Below are 22,702 nucleotides of genomic sequence, written 5' to 3' on the forward strand. Positions count from 1 at the left end.
AGAAACATTTTGGATCATAAATCTAACATTTTAAAGCATAAGTCTAATTTCTCTTTTAAAGAAATATGTAGAATTCCATGTTTTTCCTTTTACTTTTTACACTAGTAGTCCTGTTAATCCCAATATAATGTCAGTGCCAAAATATAAGACAAGCATTTGCTAGTTACCTACAGCATTTACCTGTGAGATTCGAGAGCCCTACCTAATGGATCCAAAGCACAACTTGCTTTTCTTACTGCCTTTCAAATGCACACTGCGCATGCTAGATATGGGTGAAACACATGCACGTCAGTGGACCCCATTGAGGCAGGAGGCTGACGATTTCTAAAGCCAAAAATGGCTTTATTTTTGCTGTACCCCGCATGAAAATGTCTCTGCTTCAGTAGAAGTCAATGGGGAAAATACATTCTCACAATATTTGTTTTTTAAATCTGCAACTTTCTTTGTCTAAAATGTTGGGATGTATAGAAATGCAACTGACCATCTAGCATGTCCAGTGCATATCTATAGCCTGTTCTGATGTTCTTCTTCTTTAAAGACTTGGCAATAAAAGGGCATCAGGCCAGTCTGTCAGTCACCTCATGCTGCCTCCTCTACACCTACTGAGGCACTGCCCCACTCATGTATTAGTGAGCTACATCTGCCCTGGATTATGAGGGTCAACAGGATCTAACAGCAAAAGACATTTTTGCACTTTTCTCCTTTGCTGATGCAGTGATCCTGATCAAGACATTTTTTTGTTTCAATCCACACCACAAAATCAAGCCTGGAATAAGCATGGACATTACAACCAAAAAAAGACAGGTGGAAGGGTTTTAGGACTCAGAGTTATTAAACCATTAACACTAAGAAATACCATTTTATTCAAACGAAGGCCCATATTTACACTTTTTTGTGCCACATTTGCGTCATTTTTTGACGCAAAAGCGGTGCAAACTTACAAAATACAGATACATTTTGTACGTTCGCGCAGCTTCTGAGTCAAACAATTACGCAAATGCAGTGCAAAAAAAGTATAAATATGGGCCTAAGTCTACACCCTTTTGTTGCATGATACACATTCCTTTTAGTGAGACTACAACATGCTGCTATAATATGTAGGGAGTTGGCTACAAGCTCCCCAAATAATAGTCCACCTTTATTCCATTAAGCATCGCTCTTCTAGGTTTCGTGTGTGTAACACACTGATACATTTATTAAAAATAAATTATATACAACTTTCTCTTTGTATTTTCTATGCCTTGCTCCTTTGTAAAACACTGTCCTACTCTGCTGTGTACTGTGCCATCACGCTTAATCTCTTCATCAAACATGGTGCCTCAAAACAGATCAGAGTTGGAGGTGGTATAACTTAGTGTGCCTAAAAGGGAGTCTTGCTTGGAACAACATAGTTTACAAGCATCAAACATCTTATTTAGCAGCTACGATGACCAAAGGTGTGAATGTTTGTTTTACAAATAACCTTTTTATGTTACAGTATGCATTTAAAATTACTCCATTAATCATTGCCCCTGAAGCAATTTGTAAATCCATGTGCTTCATCCATGATAATCTGTAATACAGTTTAAAAAGTGACATTTCCCTTTAATGCCTTGCAAGCCTTACAATGCGTGCATACAATCTGTGCACAATGCAAGTGAATCTTTTTTATACAGCAGATATACTGATCACATGCATTTCAAAGGGGCTCTCATATGTTCTCATGACCTGGCTAGCACATATGACAGTGCCTTAAAATACTTAAGCATGTGCGTTGTACGACAGAGGTGGGCGAGTTATCAGGGAGATCCAAGCCAAGGATGGCCCTCGCTTGAAGATCCCGGTCATGAGTTAAGTCCTGAAATTAAAAGCCAAGTAAGTGATGCCACAATCATGATAGAATATGATAAGGTGTTCTAAATTTTAAAAAAGTGCATTTCTTTAATATATAGATGCTTTGACATTAATATGTTTTATTATAGGAATACATACTGAAAGTGATAGTTTTTAAACATGAACTAGAACCATTCCTGCCCCTGTCCCCACACTGCTGACAGTGCCATTAGTGACCCAAGAGGCAAGGCAGTTGTCATGTGAATCCTGTATGTAGCCCAAATTATTATAGAGCAACATTTTAGTCTAGGAAGTCAAAAACAACAGGTTTTTGTACAGCTGGTATTCTGAACACACACATTTGACAGTGCTTTCATTCCCTACTATCAAGAAAAATTTGTTTAGGTGAAATAAAATATTTGCCTAAGGTCACACAGTTTCAGCATGGAAGCCGTGATTTATGCAGAATCTCTGGCTTCACCTTGTACAAATCAGACAGTAAATGTGTTTCTATTTGTCTTTCCTTATGCTAAGGTTTTGTTTTTTATCTCTGAGCATTTTTCTGCAATTTTTATATAGTACAAACTGTACCTAAAGATGGTGCAGTGCTTTATATGTGCATCACTTACATTACACAGGTTCACGGTCTTGTTTTTATAATCATGGACCAGAGTAATTCTTACTGCACACACTCACTGGGGACTGGGTACGCTCTTACCTGCAGTGAAAGTGTCCCAGATCCTCAAGGTTTCACTTCTGGATGCTATCAGCCCTACTCTGACCTCGAGAGAAGCCTTTGGAGCCCCAGGATCCGGCACAATGATGTTGAAATGCTGATGGGCTTGGGAGACAGGCTCAAGAGAGTGGCTCTGGGGTTGGGCTGGGTGTATAAGGGTAAGGCCAGGCTTGGCTGGCTGTGGCTGTTGGGCACTGCCTGCCACAGCACTCACTAATCGTCATTAGTCACTTACTGGCACTGCAGGGTAATGGCACACTATCTGACAGTACCACAAGGAGGTTAAGTAGTCCCATGCCTCTGGAGTGGAGGCTTGAAGAGGATAATCTAAAGCGCGGGCCGAGCAGGGGGCGGGTGGGCTGGCCAATATATTTATGTTGGGGCCGTCATTCGTAGCGCTTTTTCACGCTACTAGATTGATGGCCCTTCGACCCAAACACCAGCTGAGGTCTTAGCTGTCTGCAAGCATGCGGTGTCACTTTAGAGTCCTCCGCCTGGTTGTGAAGATGCCTGCCCTGCCCTCCTGAGTAGTGGGGACCGCATTCACCTGGGCGTGTGTTGTTGCCTCCCCATCTTCCGCTCTCTACTCGCTCAGCCGCTGTCGGTACACTGAGCCAGGAGTCAGTGTCGCACCAGGGGGCTAATTGGTAGCGCTTTCGCGCGCTACTAGATTGACGGCCCTCTGCCCCACTGAGAGCTCACGAGCTCTCAGTGGGGCAGAGGGCTGTCAATCTAGTAGCCCGCGAAAGCACTACCAATTGACAGCCCCCTGGTGCGACACTGACTCCTGGCCCAGTGTACCGACAGCGGCTGAGTGAGTAGAGAGCGGAAGATGGGGAGGCAACAACACACGCCCAGGTGAATGCGGGCCGTCAATCTAGTAGCGCGCGAAAGTGCTACCAATTGACAGCCCCCTGGTGCGACACTGACTCCTGGCCCAGGATTCAGTGTCGCACCAGGGGGCTGTCAATTGGTAGCGCTTTCGCGCGCTACTAGATTGACGGCCCTCTGCCCCACTGAGAGCTGAGCTGAGCTCTCAGTGGGGCAGAGGGCCGTCAATCTAGTAGCGCGCGAAAGCGCTACCAATTGACAGCCCCCTGAGACACTGCACGGGCGCGGCGGCGGCGCACACGCTGCTTCCTGCCCCCGCCGGCTGCAGTCCCTCCTGCGCGAGCGAGTCTTTGCGTCTCTCCTCGCACCAGTATCTCCGGCGGCGCCGCCCCGCCGCGATTTTAGCGCACACAGGGCTAAAAATAGCCCAACAATCGGGGTCCCCGCAATTGGTTTTTTTTCCCGCACAAATGGGAAAAATATCGCCCATTTGTGCGGGAAACCGCCCAATCTGGCAACACTGGCCAGAAACAGTCCGAGTGGGTTCCTGCCTCAGGGTAAAGTCCACAAGGCAGTGCTGCCAATGTCAGTGAGAGTAGGGCTTGGGAATACATTTGCCTGTCCCTCATTGGCCTGTCGAATCATCACATGTCCTGTGTCAGACCAATAGATCTGCATCCTCCCCATGTTTTCGCCCACCGTAGCATAGTGTGCAACACGCCTCTAGTTAGGGACTGAGAGAAGTAGCAAGCAGCAGCCTTTTGTGCGCTGCAGCAGCAGCACTGCACAGGCCTCACTAAGTGGCAGTAGTAGGTAATGTGATTTAAATCGTACTAGCAATGAAATTGAAATGTTCATCTAAATTGGACACTTTTATTTCACCAATGAAGCTACAAACAGTGGGCAAATCAGCTGGTAGATTTTCTAACATTGTGCAATACCACTGACACATTTTCATCCCATAGACACAGGGACTGGCAATTCAACTTCACTTAAGAGGTTTGTCATATTTACCCATATTTTCCCTTCTAAAGACATGCTGCGGGGATTCCCTTGCATGATAAAGTTCTATCAGCTGATAGAAGTTAATCTACAGATATTGTGCCAGAGATCCTTCTCCAGATACCGCAGACTCGTCTACATCTTTTTCATAGTATTTACCTCCACTTATTGGTGGTCGAGACCCACCAGAATCCGCTCAGCAAAATTTCAGTTGATTTCTACAACTCTAAATCAAAATTTTATTCAATGTACACTGGAGTTACTTATTCAACATATACTGTCTGTGAATTTTGATTACCACGCTCCTCTAAATTCAGGCCTTAGTTTCCCCCATTGCGGTGATCCCAGATGGAAGACAGCAAGCACAAAACCTGGTGAGCTCTGATGAGTGCCGCCATGTTGGGAGCAGTCATCTTCCTTTTCTGGCTTTCTTGCCCTGAGTCACAACCTAATAAGTAACCTGTCCCGGTCCACAAAGAAGGGTGCTCGAGCCCACCAACCTCCTGCACAAACGAAGTGCTGACGCCAATATTCACCAGTGATACATTATCACAAGTGACGTTAAGCTGCTAATGCATATAATGTACTTACACTAATATGATTTAAAGCGCAGTTAATGTACATGCAGCAATTAATAAACTACCTGGTAATTCTCAAATAAGCATGTCACGTTTTGTGTTATAACTCTTGCGACAAGCCAAGTGCACCGATATGCCAACTCCTATGAATCCGCGGAAGGATCACACATTGGAAAGGTTTGCAGGTCTGTGGGTGGGATCTTCAACTTTGCATCACCATCTAACATGCTCCTCATAGCCATCTATACCAGTGGTTCCCAACCTTTTGACTTCTGTGGACCCCCACTTTATCCTTACTGGAGCCCGGGGACCCCTGCTGAATCTTTATTGGAATCCGAGGGTCATTACTGGAAGCGGGGGACCTACTTCGTTAATATTATTTATTTTTTAAGCAGTCGCGGACACCCTGAGGAGGCTTCGCGGACCCCCAGGGGTCCCTGTACCACAGGCTAGGAACCACTGATCTATACAAATCATAGAGAAAAAAATTAACCTGATAATCACTTAGACTGTTGCGTCTGACAATACGCAAGCCTCTCTAAGAAGTATATCGGTATATTGAACTGGGTGCCAAACCAAGCCATTGCACTGAAACTGCACTGAGTATTTTAAAATTCTTAGTGGTCACAAAATATTCTGTACAAATTGCGACCAGTATTTTGCAAGGAAATAGTACATCTGGCCCTGCAGTCCCTATTCTAAGTTAAGAAAACACATTCTCAAAGTGTCTGTTTGCAGTACAATATAGTACAAATTGCAACCAGTATTTTGCAAGTAAATAGTACATCTGGCCCTGCAATCCCTATTCTAAGTTAAGAAAACACATTCTCAAAGTGTCTGTTTGCAGTACAATATAGTACAATAATAGTCTTTCCAACATCATCCCGTGGATCTTTACTTTGAAGATAACACTTATGTAAACTGTGAGAAATAAAGCAAAGCTTATTAATATGTTATCTGATGTTTGTTTTTGCAATGCTTGATTTTAGGGTTGGATTTGAAGCAAATGGTAAAGTGGCATGGAAACATTTTTTAGAGACATTTCAGGATCCAACAGGATTTGAAAATAGTCAGAAAACCGGACAGTGCAATTGGTAAGTGTATTTTTTTGCATAGCTTGTGAACCATCCATAAAATAGTGGCAGTAGTTGCCGAGCATATGTTTCGGTGATGAGAACATCTGTCCTGTAAAATTATAAAACATTTTAAACTTTAAAGCCATTTTTTTATTATTGGATGAATCTTCTAATTATACGTACACCCCTCCCTACTTCATTTAATCACACAATGAACTGCATGAGAAGTTTCATTCAATCAGATAATTACAAAGCTGGATATTGTCATTGTATCCCACAATGGTGATAATATTACCTCTCAAGCCAAATCTTAATGCTCCTTACTAACAATGAAGTCCTGTCTGGGTGCCCAGACCCTGTATCCCATAAATTCACACCACCAGAGTTAACATTATCAGGGGTGCTGAGTTAACCGAAATTCTGAATGAAACACTGAGACTCTACTGAAAAATGGGGAATGGCAGGGTTAAATAGTAATTACTGGTCTAATTCACCTGGTAGTCCCCTATTCCTTCCTGTAGTTTCCCCTGGAGATTTCAGCTGCTTCGAACAGCCAAAAACTCCGGGGAAGCAAGGCAAATCCACGGGAACACCCTAGACATGTCTTTTTTTCCCCTGGAGCTTTCATAATTTAGATGGGCTCTGTAACTTCCGTTACGCGACCCCCAGAATTATCAAGCCTTTCGTAACTGAGGGCCTGGATTTTAATCCCCTGTGAAAAGTGCAAACACTTAGTACAGTCTCTCCTGTAGAAGAAGGATTTCACATCGTGCTGGCTTTGTAGAATAGGCACTGCACCTAACTTGTTTCAAATCTACCCTCCGACCAACCATTCTATAGTCACTGACAAATGCAATTACAGAATCAGAAAAACACAGACCACACTTTGTTATCGCATGCAAAAAGTAAATATAAGATCGGGCAACCACGACAAACGTTAACAATCCCAGCCTTCATCAACCCAGATGGGAGCCTATCTCTGTGTAGATAAACACATTTTCCTGACCATACCCTTCTATGAAAGAGAAAACTGCAAAAGAGTAATTAACAAATCAAGAAAAAACAAACCTGATTTGCATAACCACGCTTTCATCCTTACATCTGGCTTATCTAAACCTACATTAAAAGTGCAGTTTATAATCCCACTCTCCCAAACCAAACATCTACAACACAACCTGCAACAAAAAGGAAGAACAAATATTTTATACATATTTGGGGTGGCCACCACTCTCAGGTCATTGTGGACACTGTCTCTAGTCCTGCACTTTTCACATACAAAATCATTGATTAGGGAGTATACAAATTGAAGGATTAGTGTGTTGCTACATTTATACACCAGTAGTATCACAGTCATTGTCAATTAAGGTAGGAGATCATGTACAAGTCCGACAACAGATGCCACCATCGCCAGCCCTTTCCCTATTCCTCCTTCAAATATTCCTTCAAAGTTGAATGTTGATAATAACATCCTATGGGAATATCCCTGCTTGCTTGGCATGGAACTAACTTCATCTTCTACACCTGTTTTTATTAAACAGGACAAGGAGGAGTGTGCAACAGAACGAAAACGTACACAAAGTGCATCATTCAGGGACAACACACATCAGGAATTTCTACAGACATTACAACTGACCAATGGCATCATCAACAATCTACTATGCCCCACATTACGCACACAAAAATCTCAAAACATGTACTTCAGTATGTATACAATACTAATCCACTGGGTCCCCTAGTGCCACCAGAGATTCCATTGCCTTATCAGAACCAAAAGGCACTAAGGTCAAATGGACACTCACATGCCATGTGTTATGCAAGTTCCCAGTCAGGTTCTCATGGACACAAGTACATGCAACAAGCACTGCATAAATGTCTTCGCCCATGATAGGGGCCATCATTTGCACACACCTCATACCCATAAGCCTCTCAGATGTTCCTTCAACTCCTGCAACCAAAAAGATAAATTAGTCTTAGCACACAGTTTATATGCGATGCACAATGTATTTCACCAATTACTCAAAACATGTCCAAGGTTCCAAGCCAAGCATGATGCATTGATCATGAATAGCATTACAGTCTTAGCACAAATGTAGGAACTGGAATGTTGCCCTTAAAAGCAAGTTATGCACATAGCAACACCGGACGCAACACTTCTAAACTCTACTTTAGACACCCGTGACTTTACACCACTTCCTATGGATGAGAGTAGCTATTCTTTGAAGTTATTAATGATGAACCTAACCACAACGAAGCTCATGACTGAGAAAACAAATACAACCAGACACAACTCCAGACACAGTGCACTAATGCATGTGTCGAGGTTCTCAAGTGCAAGCTTGTATATCTACATCAAGGAATACATTCACCCGCAGAAGATGGGAGCCTGCAACAGACTTGCCTCAAGCCCCATAGTATGACCATGGATGACCACAGAAACCCTCTTTGAGGCCAGAAGCCACTAGAAGAGGCAGTAAATGAACCACATCAGTATGGGAGACCGGACTAGCCCAGGGCAATGTTACTCCAGAGGTTGCTTTGTTTACTATACACAGGCCTTTCTTTATTTTATTTTCAAATTATTTTTATTAGAGTTTTGTCACATTGGTAGAACTGTATGCTCAGATGAACAGAGGAATAATACAGTAGTAGGTCAATAATATCGTACAGCGTTGTGCAGTACCTAACCCATTACAATGGTAGAAGTATTTATCAGGGGCTGGGCATACACAGGCCTCTAAGATGATGTTTGGAAGTGCACTGGGAACTCATTGGACTTTGCCTGCTACATCTACTTACCAGATGCATGACTACAGGCATGACTGCTTCCATGAACCTAAGACTCACTGGGCTCTCAATAAAGATGACAGGGAGACCTGGAGCAGGGAGAGTGGACACAGCGCTGCTTAGACCTACTGGAGCAGACACTGCTGCAAATGCCAGGGGGAGGGATGGTATCCACAGATTATGCACCTGTCACAGCATATAAGCACAGTGCTAGAGAGGCTTCCTCCAAAAGTCTCACTGGGGAATAAGGAAGACCAACCTAAAGACTGGCCAGTACATGCAATCTATCCAGCAGTTCACCTCAGACAAAGTAACAGCCCCATACTCTCTCTTGTGACTTGTACCAAACATTCAGTATCCGTTACCAGCATCACCTGTCACCTCAGTTTTGTCCTTCACATTGTGCCTACGTTTCGTCACTCAATTGCATTCTATGATGAGTTGCATTTTTATGTCATTTTCAGACTTATATAGTGCTGCCAACTCCTGCTGCTTTCACTTCCCAGTTGTTTAAATCTGATTACATAGGCAATGTTGCTGACATGAAAAAGAACTGATAAACTTCTACTTATCTTTGTATCATGGCGGCCAACAAATGTCTGGCCAGTCCACTGTTTTCTTCTGAAGTGCATGAGCTCTGTTACTCAGCATCTTTATCAGTGCCCTGCTTTGTTGTGGCTTCCTACAGTGCACCTTCTCGATTAGGCGTTAACAGACATGTCCGTGTTGTATATGTGTGTTCTATCCGCACTCCCTCCTAGAGCCTCTAAGCCAAGGTAATGACTATGTAAACTCTGTTGCTGTCTAGCACATGCATGTCATTCTGATTGTTCACGTGTGCAACCTCATATTCCCAGCTCCTTTATTCAAGATCTCACCATGAGCATTGTCTTGTGCAGTGTCATCATGTGCCCTCTCTCCCTTTGCCGATGTAACTGGTGGAAAGGTTTTCCAGTGGCCATGTTGGACTTGACTGCAGGTCCCCGGTAAGGCTCAAATAAAATGGCATGATACCCAAAAGAGGGGTCACGTTGTCAGTGCCGTTAGGCGGAATATGGCAGGTGCTAAGGACAGTCACTCTATTCCACTGTGAACTTAGTCCAATATGCAAGCTATTGGTGCAATATAATGAACCCTGCTGATAAAAATATTTTCTTACAGTAGTGACCAGTTGTGATCCTGTTGGTCCGCTAATGCTCGCAAATGGATGGGTGTACTGTAATGTGGGGGTGTACAATTTGGTGATGTTTTTTTACTGTGCATGTTTACAAAGGGCTCCTAGCATTTTGTGATCTTTGTGCATACTTCTCATAGGCATTGCCATTTGTTTCTTTGCTCTATTGCTGTATATCATCATCTTTCGGACTAGAATTTCTGTTTTGCACATATCATCTTTGCAACCGTCAGATGGTCTTGGTTGAGTTAGTCCTTCTGCCTTTTGTGAATGGTAGTAACCAAAGAGGCTGAGAAATATTTTGATCAACTGCATATTATAAGGACATTTTCCAACACCAGAGAGGGTTTGAGAGCTCCACATAGTTTACACACCCACTTTTCAAACAGGAGTTCTCAGTGAGCCTCCCAAATGATTATTGGCTCCGTCCAAGAGGATACTCTTCATGGGATGTCCCTTCATATTGCCTTCTTCAGGGGCATGTTGTCCCACTACAGTCAGTTCATTTGTGGATAGTAGTGAGTGGTTTGAGAGACTTTTGGGGCTTACAGGCTCTCACATTAATGTTACATTAAGTGACATATTTGTAAAAGGCAACATCTATATTTCGTACTGGCACTTGGTGTTGAGGGCTGTTGAAATGTGCATTGCCAGTGTTCCGGTGGCATGACAATCTGTGTTGCAAGGTTGAATGCTTTGTGTCTCGTCTTACTAATGGGGCACTCATTTCCATAGTGCTCATGTCAGCTTGGAAAATATTTTTTAATCTATTTTCTTTTTTTGTGGTATTGCATACAGTATAAGTGCCACTCCTACCCCTGATGTCAGTTCCTTCAAAACCAGTGTGCTGGGTAACAGCATTCCTTCCTAAAACAATAGCCATCAAGCCATGCTGTGACTGCAGAAATGTATGTCGGTCAAGGACCTGCACAAGGTCTGTCTCTGGTGTCTGGGTTTGGGGCATGACTCGAAGTCATACAAGAAAGGTGGCATTAGACACCCAAAGGTGATCTGGGACTGGGTGGCAAAGCTGTACATCACCGAACATAAGAAGTCAAGATGCTCATATAAGTCCCGCTTTTGCTCCAGCTTGTGCGTGCAGTCTCGGTCATTCTCCTTGTGCCATTCTCTCAAGAGGTCTACCTCGCACTCAAAGTTCTCCAGTAAAGTTCAAGTCAAAATCTAACCTCAAACATAAAATGGCAAAGCAGGACGCAACCCCATCCCACACTCTTTGTCCAAGGAGAAAATGTTAGGGTGTCATGATGTTAGTCAGTGCACCCCGGGATCCTCAAGCATGGAGTTGATCCCCCAGATTCTCCTGGTACTCTCTCATTTTTCTGAGACATTGGCAATGCCACAGCAAATTGAGGCCTTTAAAGTGATCATGCTGCAGATCTTCGGTGTTTTCCCAGCTGTCTCTGGCGCACATGTGGGTCTCAAAGATCCACAGCGGCCTCCAATCAGGTTACTGCCAGCAGGGCCTTACCCGTTGCCAATTAACCCCTTGGAAACCATACCGATTCCAGTACCGACTCTATTCTAAAGTGAGTAATCTGCGGTTACAAATATCCATCAAACATGTTGGTTTGTAATGTTAAAAACATCACAAAAGGCAATTATTATGAAAATGAAATGCACAATTATACACTTTATATCTACAGATGCATGAAATAATTCAATAATACTACATCAATAAAGTTGCCATATTTACATTAGTTGAGACCCAGTTAAACAGAAATAGTCTCAAAATAAAACAGAAATAAAACAGAAAAAACAAATTGGACCAAATGACCATCATTGTATTCACAGAAGTGCACCGTGCAATGCCAGATTTCCAGTTATTTAAAGTACATGTATTAGTCAGAGCTGTATAAATATGTAATAAACAGTGTAAATAAATATGAACTAGGAAATGGTCCAGTTATGCACTTCAGACTTTGTGGCAGGTACTAACCACCTTTCTTTTGCAAACTGTTTCCATTGAGCCTGGGTTGCGTGTGCATGGGAGGTGTGATTATCTAAATTTAGAAGGTCAACATCTGTCTTCATTCTAGTAAAATATGCCAAGATACAACTATGGGCCACTGTAAGTCCTAAAGCCTTTGAACATAACGTCATGTGGTTAGAATTCTCCTTCTGTACGTGTAAATGAGCTACTGACGACGAGACTCTTTTTTACAAACTCCTGTTTACCTAGACGTCTAGTGGTCTGGACTCTGCCTGACCAAAAGGCATCAAAACATCACGTTCATCCTTGAACAATGTCTGAAAGCAGCATTAAGAAAAATGTTCCTTACTTAGCTGCAACTTTCGGCCTCAGTGAACATGGTACCACCAGGCGTTGCTTAAGTGTTGTTCTCCAGTGGCGTAATATTAGCCCCGAGCTCCAGGGGACCCCCTCAGCACCGCTGGCACTGTGCACGAGCAGCGGGCCCATGGCTTGAGAGCTCCTGACTGGGGGAGGGGACTCCTCCATTTACTTTGCAGGACTGCAGGGTGGCCGCCTCAAGTTTTCTTTAATCCCATGGGTCCGCGGGGAGGAAGGGAGGTGCTCCCCCCTCCGGATTTAGGTAGAGCCTGGTTTGCAGGCTCATATTGCACCGTAACACTACGGATGTCGTAGTGCTACGCTTTCTGCACTAGTACGAATGCGGCCCCCGCCAAAAACAGTATAGAACGCCCTCCCCATGAAAAGATTTCGCGAACGGCCATGGTTACGCCACTGTTGTTCCCTCCCTACCTATGAATAAAAAAAGCATGGATAGATATAGTTTCCACCGGTAATAATTCGATGCAGGGATTTTGTTTGAGAAGTTGGTATTTTGCAACCTGAGTTTTGCCCCTTAGAAACCTTCCCACAGGTTTTTACCCTTATAAATTTCCATTGCCCTCAAATTTTGGCTTGATCGGCCAGATCCCGGAGAAAAATGTTTATCCACTTGAGGAATCCATAATACATTTGATGCTTAACTAGTTACTGGTTTCCAGTATTCCTACCCTTGAACATGACTGACACATGTATTAATTATGTTTAAGAATGTCACGCTGTAAACAGAGAAAACCTTGTTATTGCATTATTTATAATTTAACGGAAAGGCTGCCGTTTCCAGGTTGAGCTCATATTTTCTGTAGATTTGTAGATTTTCTAAGTTGGTCAAAAGATGTCCTGCTTAATGGAGTTGAATGCATCCTCAAATAAATGTAGGCCTATTAAAGAGTTTTTTTTTACAAGAAACATGTTTTGTGAGCTGCAGCTTGAGACAGGAACATTTCGTGACTGTTTCTGTTTTTTCGATAAACCTGTATGACCAGAGCATATAATTCGAAATTTTCAAACACAGTCCTGAAGACACCTAAATGACAACTTTCCAGTTTTTACATGGCGATAAAGAAATGAATAGGGTAATTAATTTAAGGGAGGCAGTTGCCTTTCTTGTAGAACCTTGATTGAGTTCACCAAGAATTAGGAACCTTCCCTTAATGAACACATGCATTCATCATTACATTAACAACCCATGTGGTCTCAGAGACAGATTTCATCCCGAAATATTAAGAGGGATTTTGTCAGGCCTAGGAGGGGATTATGTTTTTCACTTTTTGACATATTGGCGTACTGCATTACTGTGGCAAAATTGCTATAAGTTACACAATGGGATCCTTTTGTAACTGGTCTGTGGGACGCATGAAATTCTGCACCTATAGTAAAAGAGTGCCTGGTGTCGCCTTTCTCTGGGTTGGCTGCAAATAGAGAAAACTGGTCTTTTGAATGCAGACTTGTTTTTATTCCCTGTGATTAGTGTGTGGTTGTCTGAATGAAACAGCCATCTTGGATTAGGGATTTTTACTAAGGATTGCATCAGCAGCCATTTGGGTAAAGCGTAAATTGGAACACTCTTGCAAGCAACCTGTTAGGCTATTTATGGAAATCCACCTGTAATTCTTATGGTGATGCTTTAATATTGTCCACCTCAAATTATTATTTAGCATTATCTTATAGAAATGGGTTATCATAGTAAATTGGGTCACGAATGACAATGGTTCCTTCCTCTATCTCTTTGAGGATATTATTTTCTAGTCCACTCTTATGTACATAATGTCCAGGGACTGTCCCACGAGTCCATCTCTACTGATAAACATATGCACAAACATGAGGAAAGGGAGGCTAAGTAGGAATCTTAAAGTGGACTTGGGAAGGAGCCATGCTGGCGGATGGGTGCAGCCTTCTCCTAACCTCTTGCATCAAACCTCAAGGTCCAAGTAGGAGGGAACAGGGAAAGGAGGTTCTGATCTAGAGCTGCACTGGCAGGATATAACCTGCTTTCAGCAGATCAAATCCCAGTCTGTGACTTGATTTTGGTCAAATCTGTAAGCATACACTGTAAAATCAAGGCCAGAGTCCCAATTTGATTTTTATTGGCCCAAGCTCCTGGTGAACTCCATAGCACCTTTCAAAAGAAAAACTCACTGAAGAGCAAGGTCAAGGCTAGGAATGCAGAGTACAGTTCTGGAGATCTTCCTCCTCACCAACAAATCATCACAATATTCACGAAAGGTAGACAGGAGTGCCCAAGCAGTTTCAGGTACTCACCAATCAATAAAAAGAAGCAGTCAAATGAGAGGAAACAACTCAACTTGGAGAAGCCAGGAGGCAGTGAGACACTGAGGATGGGCACCATGTTCGGCAGAAGAAGATCTCATGGAGGGGCTCACTGACCTCAAGAGCAGGAGTTCCCATGAGGAACAAAACAGTCGTGATACTGCTCCACAAAGTATCGTGGTCAGTAGTGAGCAGTAGCTCCGGGTCATGTAGAACAAGCTTTTGATGGTGTGATGTCCCAAAGCAGAAGCTGGCCAAAACCATGCTAGTGGCCAGGGGATCCATACGTGGTGCAGAAGGAATTATGGACCCACTCCCCATATCCCAGAGGAGGCATGAGGAGATGCAACCCTGAGGGTCTAGGACTGAAGTGGTCCATTGAGGAAAATGGAGAGATTAGCTGATATGTCCTGGCAGTAGCTCTAGGTCCCCTCATCAAGCCAGATGAAGCATGCATAGGCAAAGGAGTAAAAAGCCATGAACTCCTGAAGTGGGAAGGTGGCAGATACCCGCAGGGAGTGGCAGAGGAGGAGGGAAGTGGACTTTGAATGGGGTCCTTGAAAAAGTACTTAGGTAAACACAGTAAGATGGTTGTAGTATCGAATATTGAGTAGAAAATATTGTGATACCTTAATCTCATATCTGAATTATTGAGGACCAAAATATCCAAGGGTAGGTGCATCAAGGGATGTATAATTTTACTATTCTTAACTCCACATTTATGTATTTATTTTAGAGAAACTCTTTACCTTATGCTGAAGAATGTAAGCTTGAATGTTAGGAGCTCAGTCATTTGACAGCATCAGGGGATATCTGGTTGCTCACCTGTTGTGGAGAGACCGGGAACACTCAGAGATAAATAGTTTCCATTTCGGGTTTTCTCATCAGGCAAAGACAAAAAAGGGGGAGCGGCTATCCTATGGGCAAATTGGATTTGCTGACAATGTGGTTAATGTATTAGATGGGTATGACCCTCGTGCTTGTAGTGGATCTGAAGTCTCAAACGTATATATTCCTTACACAGGGCAGGATCAATTCCTTATGTTTGCAATCTATAGTTAGCCGTTGGGGAGATAATCAAGGAGGGGATGTAACTTAATCATAAGTAGGGGGGAGGATAGGAATGAGCTCTGATGAGATGATTTGGGGGCCCAGTTCCATGCATGGTGTTAATGGCATCACTGTTTAGGAGCTGACAGATACTTACAGGGCCTGCACCAAAATGAAGCAGTCAGCATTGACAAATCTAAATCCTATTAGTCCGGTGCACGACAGGTCTATTTCCAAGAAAGTGTGTCAGATGGGGAAATGATGAAGGGTGTAGAATTAGGGCGGATTAATCAGTCTATTGGATCGCCGCCCCAGAGCACTGGATTTAAATAAGCTCACTCCCTGTGACACAGTTACACCTGCACAAGATGGAATGTAAACAAGTAAACAACAACCTTCTCTGGGATCCGGGTGCCGTCTTAGAAGTTTCACTAGGCATAAAACAATACTTGGTGAAAAATGATAGAGAGAATGGATTAAAAATACCCTATAGGTTTTGGTAAAAGCGATAAACAGAAGCCTGTTGCTTGCAGAGGTGTCCAGACTGAACAAAACAAGAGTTATGGTGAAAGCCAAATTAGAGGCTGAACTAGGGGTAACTGAGAAACCCCACGAATGCACCCTCTCCCAAAAGACGGAGAAAAGTGTTATGATCCCTTCTCAGTGAGATCACGATGCAACTCTAATTTGAAAATGCAAACATAACATTGGTGAAATCCAAGGGTCTCACCAGAAGGCTGACACATCTCTCTTTTGCACATGTCTGCCTTAAGATTGTTCTCTTCAAAGGTCCACAGCAGCCTTGCAGTCTACTTACAATAATAGGTATTTTGGTCCTAGGTTTTGGGGTCATTTTACTCAGAATGATCAAACAAGATGGGCGGAATGCTTGAATTAATGTCAGCGGCTGGTAGTTACTGTGGTCCACATTCCATTCCATCGTTTTTTAGAACATTGTAGCGCTAAAAACAGGGATAAACCACCGGCATATCAGCATTGGCACCGCAATATGTAGCTTTTACTATCACTCTCCCTAGGAGGAATTCGCTGCAACACTACACAGTTTCTGACCCCTTACAGTGATTTCAGAATTTTGTGGTACTTGAAAACTCATTTGTAATCTGCATCAGACATGTTTTCAAACCAAGATAAAATGCATAACCAGATGATTCAAAATGACCTGTTTGACTTAGTTTTTTTTCTATTTCAGTGCTAATCCAGTGACCGCAAAAGAACATGATTTTTCTAATGACCATGTTCTAAGAAAATTGCAAAAGTACATGCATGAAGCATATCCCTCTCTAAGGAAAGCATTTCTTGTGCTGGATGATGTAAGTTAACAGATTTTGGTACTATAGAAATAGAGCCCATAGAATTTTGTATCATATCAATTCATGCTTCTTGCAAGCACTGATTTTCCCATTGAACACAGCTTTTTAAGCTTCACAACCATATTTGTTTTAAATGAAAATGAGCAAAGCAAAAAAAAGAGCTATTCAAATATATATATATATATATATATATATATATATATATATATATATATAACCTAGTGGTGGTCGCCACTAGGTAGTTATAGTTAGGACCAAGTTTCTATACAAAAAGCATTTTTTTAGTTGCCTATATCTTTGGTGCCGGTTAACGAATCTTCAACGAAGTTTCCCAAAAAATACAACGATCATGCCAGCTGCTGTTTGGAAAGTTTCTGGGTAATCCATCAAGCGGGGGCGAGAAAAGGCGAGGGTCTCAAAACGTGTTTTCTCCATGTTAGTTTCCATAGGGATTTTGAACAGGAATAGTGGCCAAACCATTGGACGGATTTACACCAGATTTGGCAGGAAATTAGCTCTTCGTCCAGAAAGTGCCCTTTTTGTGATTTAGTGTAAATCCATTAAGTAGTTTTTGAAATATTAAAGGAAAACCAAATTTGCATATATCAAGACGCAAAGGCTACGCAAACCATCCCGATCTCGTGCTGAGATTTGATTGGCTGGCAACATTTCAACAAGGAAGTGTTGGCATCCATCTTGGGACTCAGCCCCCAGGACTAAAGTAACAATGAATGCAGGGCAGCCACGTGGTCCCCCACAGCTCTGGGAACAGCCACCGCCCCAGGAAAAATATTGAATTACATGCAGGGGGCTCTGCGCTCCCCCTTCCCGCCACAGCCCCAGAGACAGCCACCTCCCAGGGCAAATACTGAATTACATGTGGGGGGCCGTGTGCCCCCCCCCACCAGCCCCTGGGACCGTCACCTCCCCAGGGCAAAGATTGAATTACATGTGGGGGCCCTATGCCCACCACTGCAGCCCCAGAGACTGCCACCTTCCCAGGGCAAATATTGAATTACATGCGGAGGCGCCACTGGGCCCTCCACAGCCCAAGGGACTGCCATCTCCCCAGAGCAAATATTGAATTACATGCGGGGGCCGAACACCCCCCCCGAGCCTCTGGGTCCACCACCTCTCTGAGTCTCAAGTAACAATGAATGAGGGGGGCACGCGGCTCTCCCTGCAGCCCAGGGGACCACCATTTCCCCAGGGCAAATATTGAATTACATACAGTGGGGCAGCGCAACCCACCCCCACCCCACGGGGACTGCCACCTCCCTGGGGCTAAAATAACAGAATGGAGGGGGTCCGTTGTGGGCTCCGGGGACCACCACCTCCCTTGGTCAAATACAGCATTGGAGGGGGACTGCGCAGCCTACCCCGTGAAGCAATAGATGGTACTGAGAACTGACATCCCCTAGGGCCAGATTTTGCTATGTCCCAGGGTGCCCAGCCCCTTGAAATAGCTGTTTGCTCTGACTTGGCAGGGTCTTTGGCATCTCCCACCAAGTCAAAGCAAATACTCCAGTTCCAGCAAGTGAGAGCTGTCAAACAACTCTCTCTTGCAGGAAGTGGAGGTTTCCTCTGTTTCCCTGCCTGCAGAATTGCAGGCAGGGAAACAGAGGAAACAATTGCTCTCACAGACAGGAAGCTGCATCTTTAACACCTCTCTGTCTGTGACAGCAATGCTGGCTCCCACAGGAGGCTGGGAGCCTTCAGGCTCGCCCCCGCGGTCCCATTGCACCGTGAGTGCCCGACAGGGCACCCAGGATAGATGGCCACGCCCCAGGGATAGGTCCCCAGGGCTGTGATCAGCTGAGGGAGGGGGAGCCACATGGCCCCCCTGTACCCCCCAAAATAATAAATATAAGGCCAGGCCCTCTGCAGCCTCCCTCCTACAAAAAATATTATAAGGCTAGGCCCTGGGTTATGGGGTCCCTGGGGCCAAAATCAGCCAGAAGAGGGGGGCCATGCGACCCCCCCACCTATAATAAAAAAAGACATATTAAGGCTGTGGGATGGGGTCCCTGGGGCTGAAATCGGCCTTGGGAGGGGGCCCCCCTCCTCCACTCTGGACATTGAACCAACAAAGTAGCACTTACTAACTATCCAGTAGAAAGTGCTCCAGATGGATAGACATTTTGTGCAAAACTGTGGACTCTTGGATAAACAAGCAAGTGAGCTTCCTGTTCTGGCCATGATGCCCATTTCACAGAAATTAAACCTTAAAGGAAGCACTTACAAACATAAATGTAGCAGGTGCCCCAGTTGAAGCTGCACTTCTGGTAAGAACAAATGATCGTAACTCCTGGACTAGACAAAGGCAAAGCAAGTGTGTTTACTTTCCGATTCCAAATTGAAAGACAATCTGAATTCCTTTGTGGAGGTGAATTAATCTTCAATCTATTGGAGTGCAATCACACACTCTCACACCCACATAGACCTTTTCACACCCACTTTCACACTCAGACAGGCACTGTCACAACCACTCTCACACCCAGAGACACCCTCTCACACCTATTCTCACACCCAGAAAGGTAGGCCCTGCAGCCAACTCCCGCTGCATACGGCCAAAGTCTGTGCACAGCATGGGGTTGGGTGGTTATAGGGGGTTGACCGCAGGTGCTGGTTGAATTAACGTATAGTAATGAAACTGACTTAATGTTAAACAAAAATAGAAATTCACTGTAAAAAACAAAGGTTACAGGGGCGTTATAGTTAGGTTCTGAATTCAGTCGCACAAAACCAGAGAAATTCAGCAGTTATGGTTAGAGTTATTTCAAGTAACTATAACTTGCGGCCTAGAGTAACTATAACTCGCTCACTCGCCATGCACTGCTAATTATCCCAGATATTAAAGCACTCATGACTGCTTATATAACATCAATAACAATATCAATGAAACAATACAAGTCTAATTATTGAAGAAAAAACTGCGTGGTGGGGCGCGAGTTATAGTTACCTTAGGCCGCGAATTATAGTCACTTGAAATAATTCGTACTATAACTGCTGAATTTCTCTAGTCTTGTGCAAGTACATTCAGAACCTAACTATAACATCCCTGTAACCTTTGATTTTTTTAAAGTGATATATATGCCATAAAAAAACAAAGGTTCAGGATAAGTTATAGTTAGGAAATCCTTAATAACTATTTGTATACAAAACCAGCTTAAACTACACAAACACTAAATTCTAAAGCTGTAGGTATAACCTAAAGTTATAATTTGTGGGGGGATGTGGTCTACGTGGCAAGACAGTGGCTGCAATTTTGTAGGTATCCAGCACCCCTTCCCCCATAGCCCATCCACTGCAAATTGTAGACCAGCTGTTGTGCAGCTGACGCAAAACGGAGCTGGATGAGCTGTTTTTTCACCAAATTTGATCGGTGCAACAGAGCCCCTGAGAGACGTGGCACTGCCTCTGCCTTCAGGGAGATTGCAGTGAGCCTGTCGCAAAGGTGTGTGGACTGATCCTCCTGCCTCAGGTGCACCTGAAGATTGGCATGGATGCAGTGAGTGGGGGGAGGGCCCTGTGGCCTCAACAGCACGGTGCAACCCACCAGGAGGCCTTGGTGTTGAGTGTTGGTGCACCGCCTAGGCACGGCCTCCGGCGGGAGCGAGCCTGGAGGCCGACGTGGGAAATCTCTCTGCAGCCCTGGGGGGCCCATAATGGACAGGTTGGCCCTTGCCCCTCACTTGGCCCCACTCCTCTGCCCCCTCTGATAAGAAATCCTCTGTTTAGCGGTCTGATGGGTGAGAGCCGGAAGCAGTAACAGGAGGAGAACAGGGGCCTGGAATATAGCTGCGCGGGACCACTGAGACTCACCCCCCTCCCTGGGGCACACCAGAGCCTCTGCTGAATGAGTGGCCGCTGCTGCTATAAATATTAACTGACAACCCCCCAGTCCAACATCAAATGGGACAATATCACCTTACTACTACACCGTCTTGACCACAACTCTGCAGGCACCCTGCCCTCTCGCTGAGCCACTCTCAGATGCCTACAGGCCTGCACAGTCTTGTTTTTTTGCCCCAGTGAAGCACTGCTGACTTATGGACAGTGGTCTAGAAAGGCTGCGGTGGGGGCAGAGGCCCTCCAACACTCACTGTCACTGTAGACATCAGTGAGGCATGTAGTGGGGGCCCCTATGGTGATCACTATTTCCCCCTACCATCCAGGACCCGACCCCTACAGATCAGTCCCCGGACCCTAGTGGACCCAGTGGGGGTGCCACCATGAGATGCCAGACAGTTGGAACCACCCGCTTCTGACACAACCAAGGGGCATGCAGTAACACACCACTTACTATTGCTGCTCCCCCTCTGCAGTGGTGTGGGGGCTGCACCCCCCACCTCAAGAGCATCATGAACATGTGACGGAGCCACAGGTCCTTACTAGTGCCTAACTGCTAGCCACAATAGAGGCCTCTAGTGCAGTGGTCCAAGCAAAATTAGAAGCTGTATCCCAGGATGTGACCCTATTGCGCACAGACCTTTGTGGAGTGGCGGAATGCATCTTATCTACCGAACAGGATGTATCTAGACTACAGGGGAAGTTGCCTCTATACGAGCTGAGTTGGCATCTCTAACAACTAGAACAAGCTTACTGGAGGCCAGAGTGGAGGATGCAGTGTGTTCCTCGTGCCGTTGTAACTCGGCTTCGTCGGTTTCCCTGAGGGTGCAGAAGACCAGGGCCCAGAACTTTTCCTAGAACATTAGATAAAGACGGCTATCCCTTCGACCTGACTATCCTCCTGCTTTGTGGTTGAGAGGCCTCGCCGTGCTCTGATGCCTGGGGCCCTTGTGGGTGTCCCCCCACGCACAATCATAGCAAAAGTGCTTAAGTATAGAGATAGGGATACCATCTTATGGGCTGTCCGGCAGGAAGGATACCCCAAAGTCGACAACCATGTGATCTGTATCTTCCTTGACTACAACAGACAGGTACAAACCTTACGCCAGACCTTTGGGGGAGTCAAACAAAAGCTGAGAGCTATGGGACTCCCCTATATGCTTCTTTATCCAGCGAAGCTAAAAGTACTACATAACAACAGTTCTCATTTCGTTAGCAGCCCTGGGGCAGTGTAGGACTGATTGGAGGTTCATAGAGACGGTAGAATTACAGTGCCCTCATCCCGTAGATCTGACATCAACACGGAGGGCATCTGGCGTCCATGACATTCTGGGAGATGGAGAAGACAAGGTGGTAGGCCTTCCAGATCTGCCTCTCGAGTGGTGGTCAGGCATGATGGCACACTAGATCTGGAACAGCATAGATCGGAACGAGAGGCGGAGAGGAATTGATGGAGGCAGTCACAGCTTCTGGGTTGGATTCCAGTACCGCAGATAAGGTGGATGAGACACCGGACATGGGAGGAGCCTGATCCTGGTAATGGGCTTGACCAGAGTGGATGCCCTTAAACATGATTACGATGCAGGGGATTCCCTCCCTCCCCCACTTGTAGAGGACATATACTCAATACCTGGAACGAGATATGAGTCAAAGGAAGTCCTGAGGACAGGTCTATACTGCCATTGATGGGCTCCCTGTGCTGACAGTCGATAGAAGCCCGAGAGAAGACTGTATTGAACTGAATGGGGTGGGCTGGACCCATGCTCCCCTCATTCACTCCTTTTCTTTTCCTATTTTCTGTATTGCTTTACTTGTAACATATACAAGACTGATGTGTGTGTGGGCTTGTGAGGCAAGAGTGCAGATGTGCATGTGT

General features: G+C 44.7%; 1 protein-coding gene across 1 annotated transcript in view; it reads left to right on the forward strand.

Moving 5' to 3' along the window:
- The window catches only part of EFCAB6 (EF-hand calcium binding domain 6), a 469,029-nt gene that overhangs the window by 186,318 nt on the left and 260,009 nt on the right, over positions 1-22,702 (forward strand). The window contains exons 10-11 of the mRNA XM_069228294.1: positions 5,949-6,053; positions 16,854-16,974. Of these exons, the coding sequence (XP_069084395.1) occupies positions 5,949-6,053; positions 16,854-16,974 (226 nt within the window). The remainder of the gene's footprint in view (positions 1-5,948; positions 6,054-16,853; positions 16,975-22,702) is intronic.

The sequence above is a fragment of the Pleurodeles waltl genome, chromosome 4_1 (genome assembly GCF_031143425.1).
Source record: "Pleurodeles waltl isolate 20211129_DDA chromosome 4_1, aPleWal1.hap1.20221129, whole genome shotgun sequence".
Classification (NCBI taxonomy): domain Eukaryota; kingdom Metazoa; phylum Chordata; class Amphibia; order Caudata; family Salamandridae; genus Pleurodeles; species Pleurodeles waltl.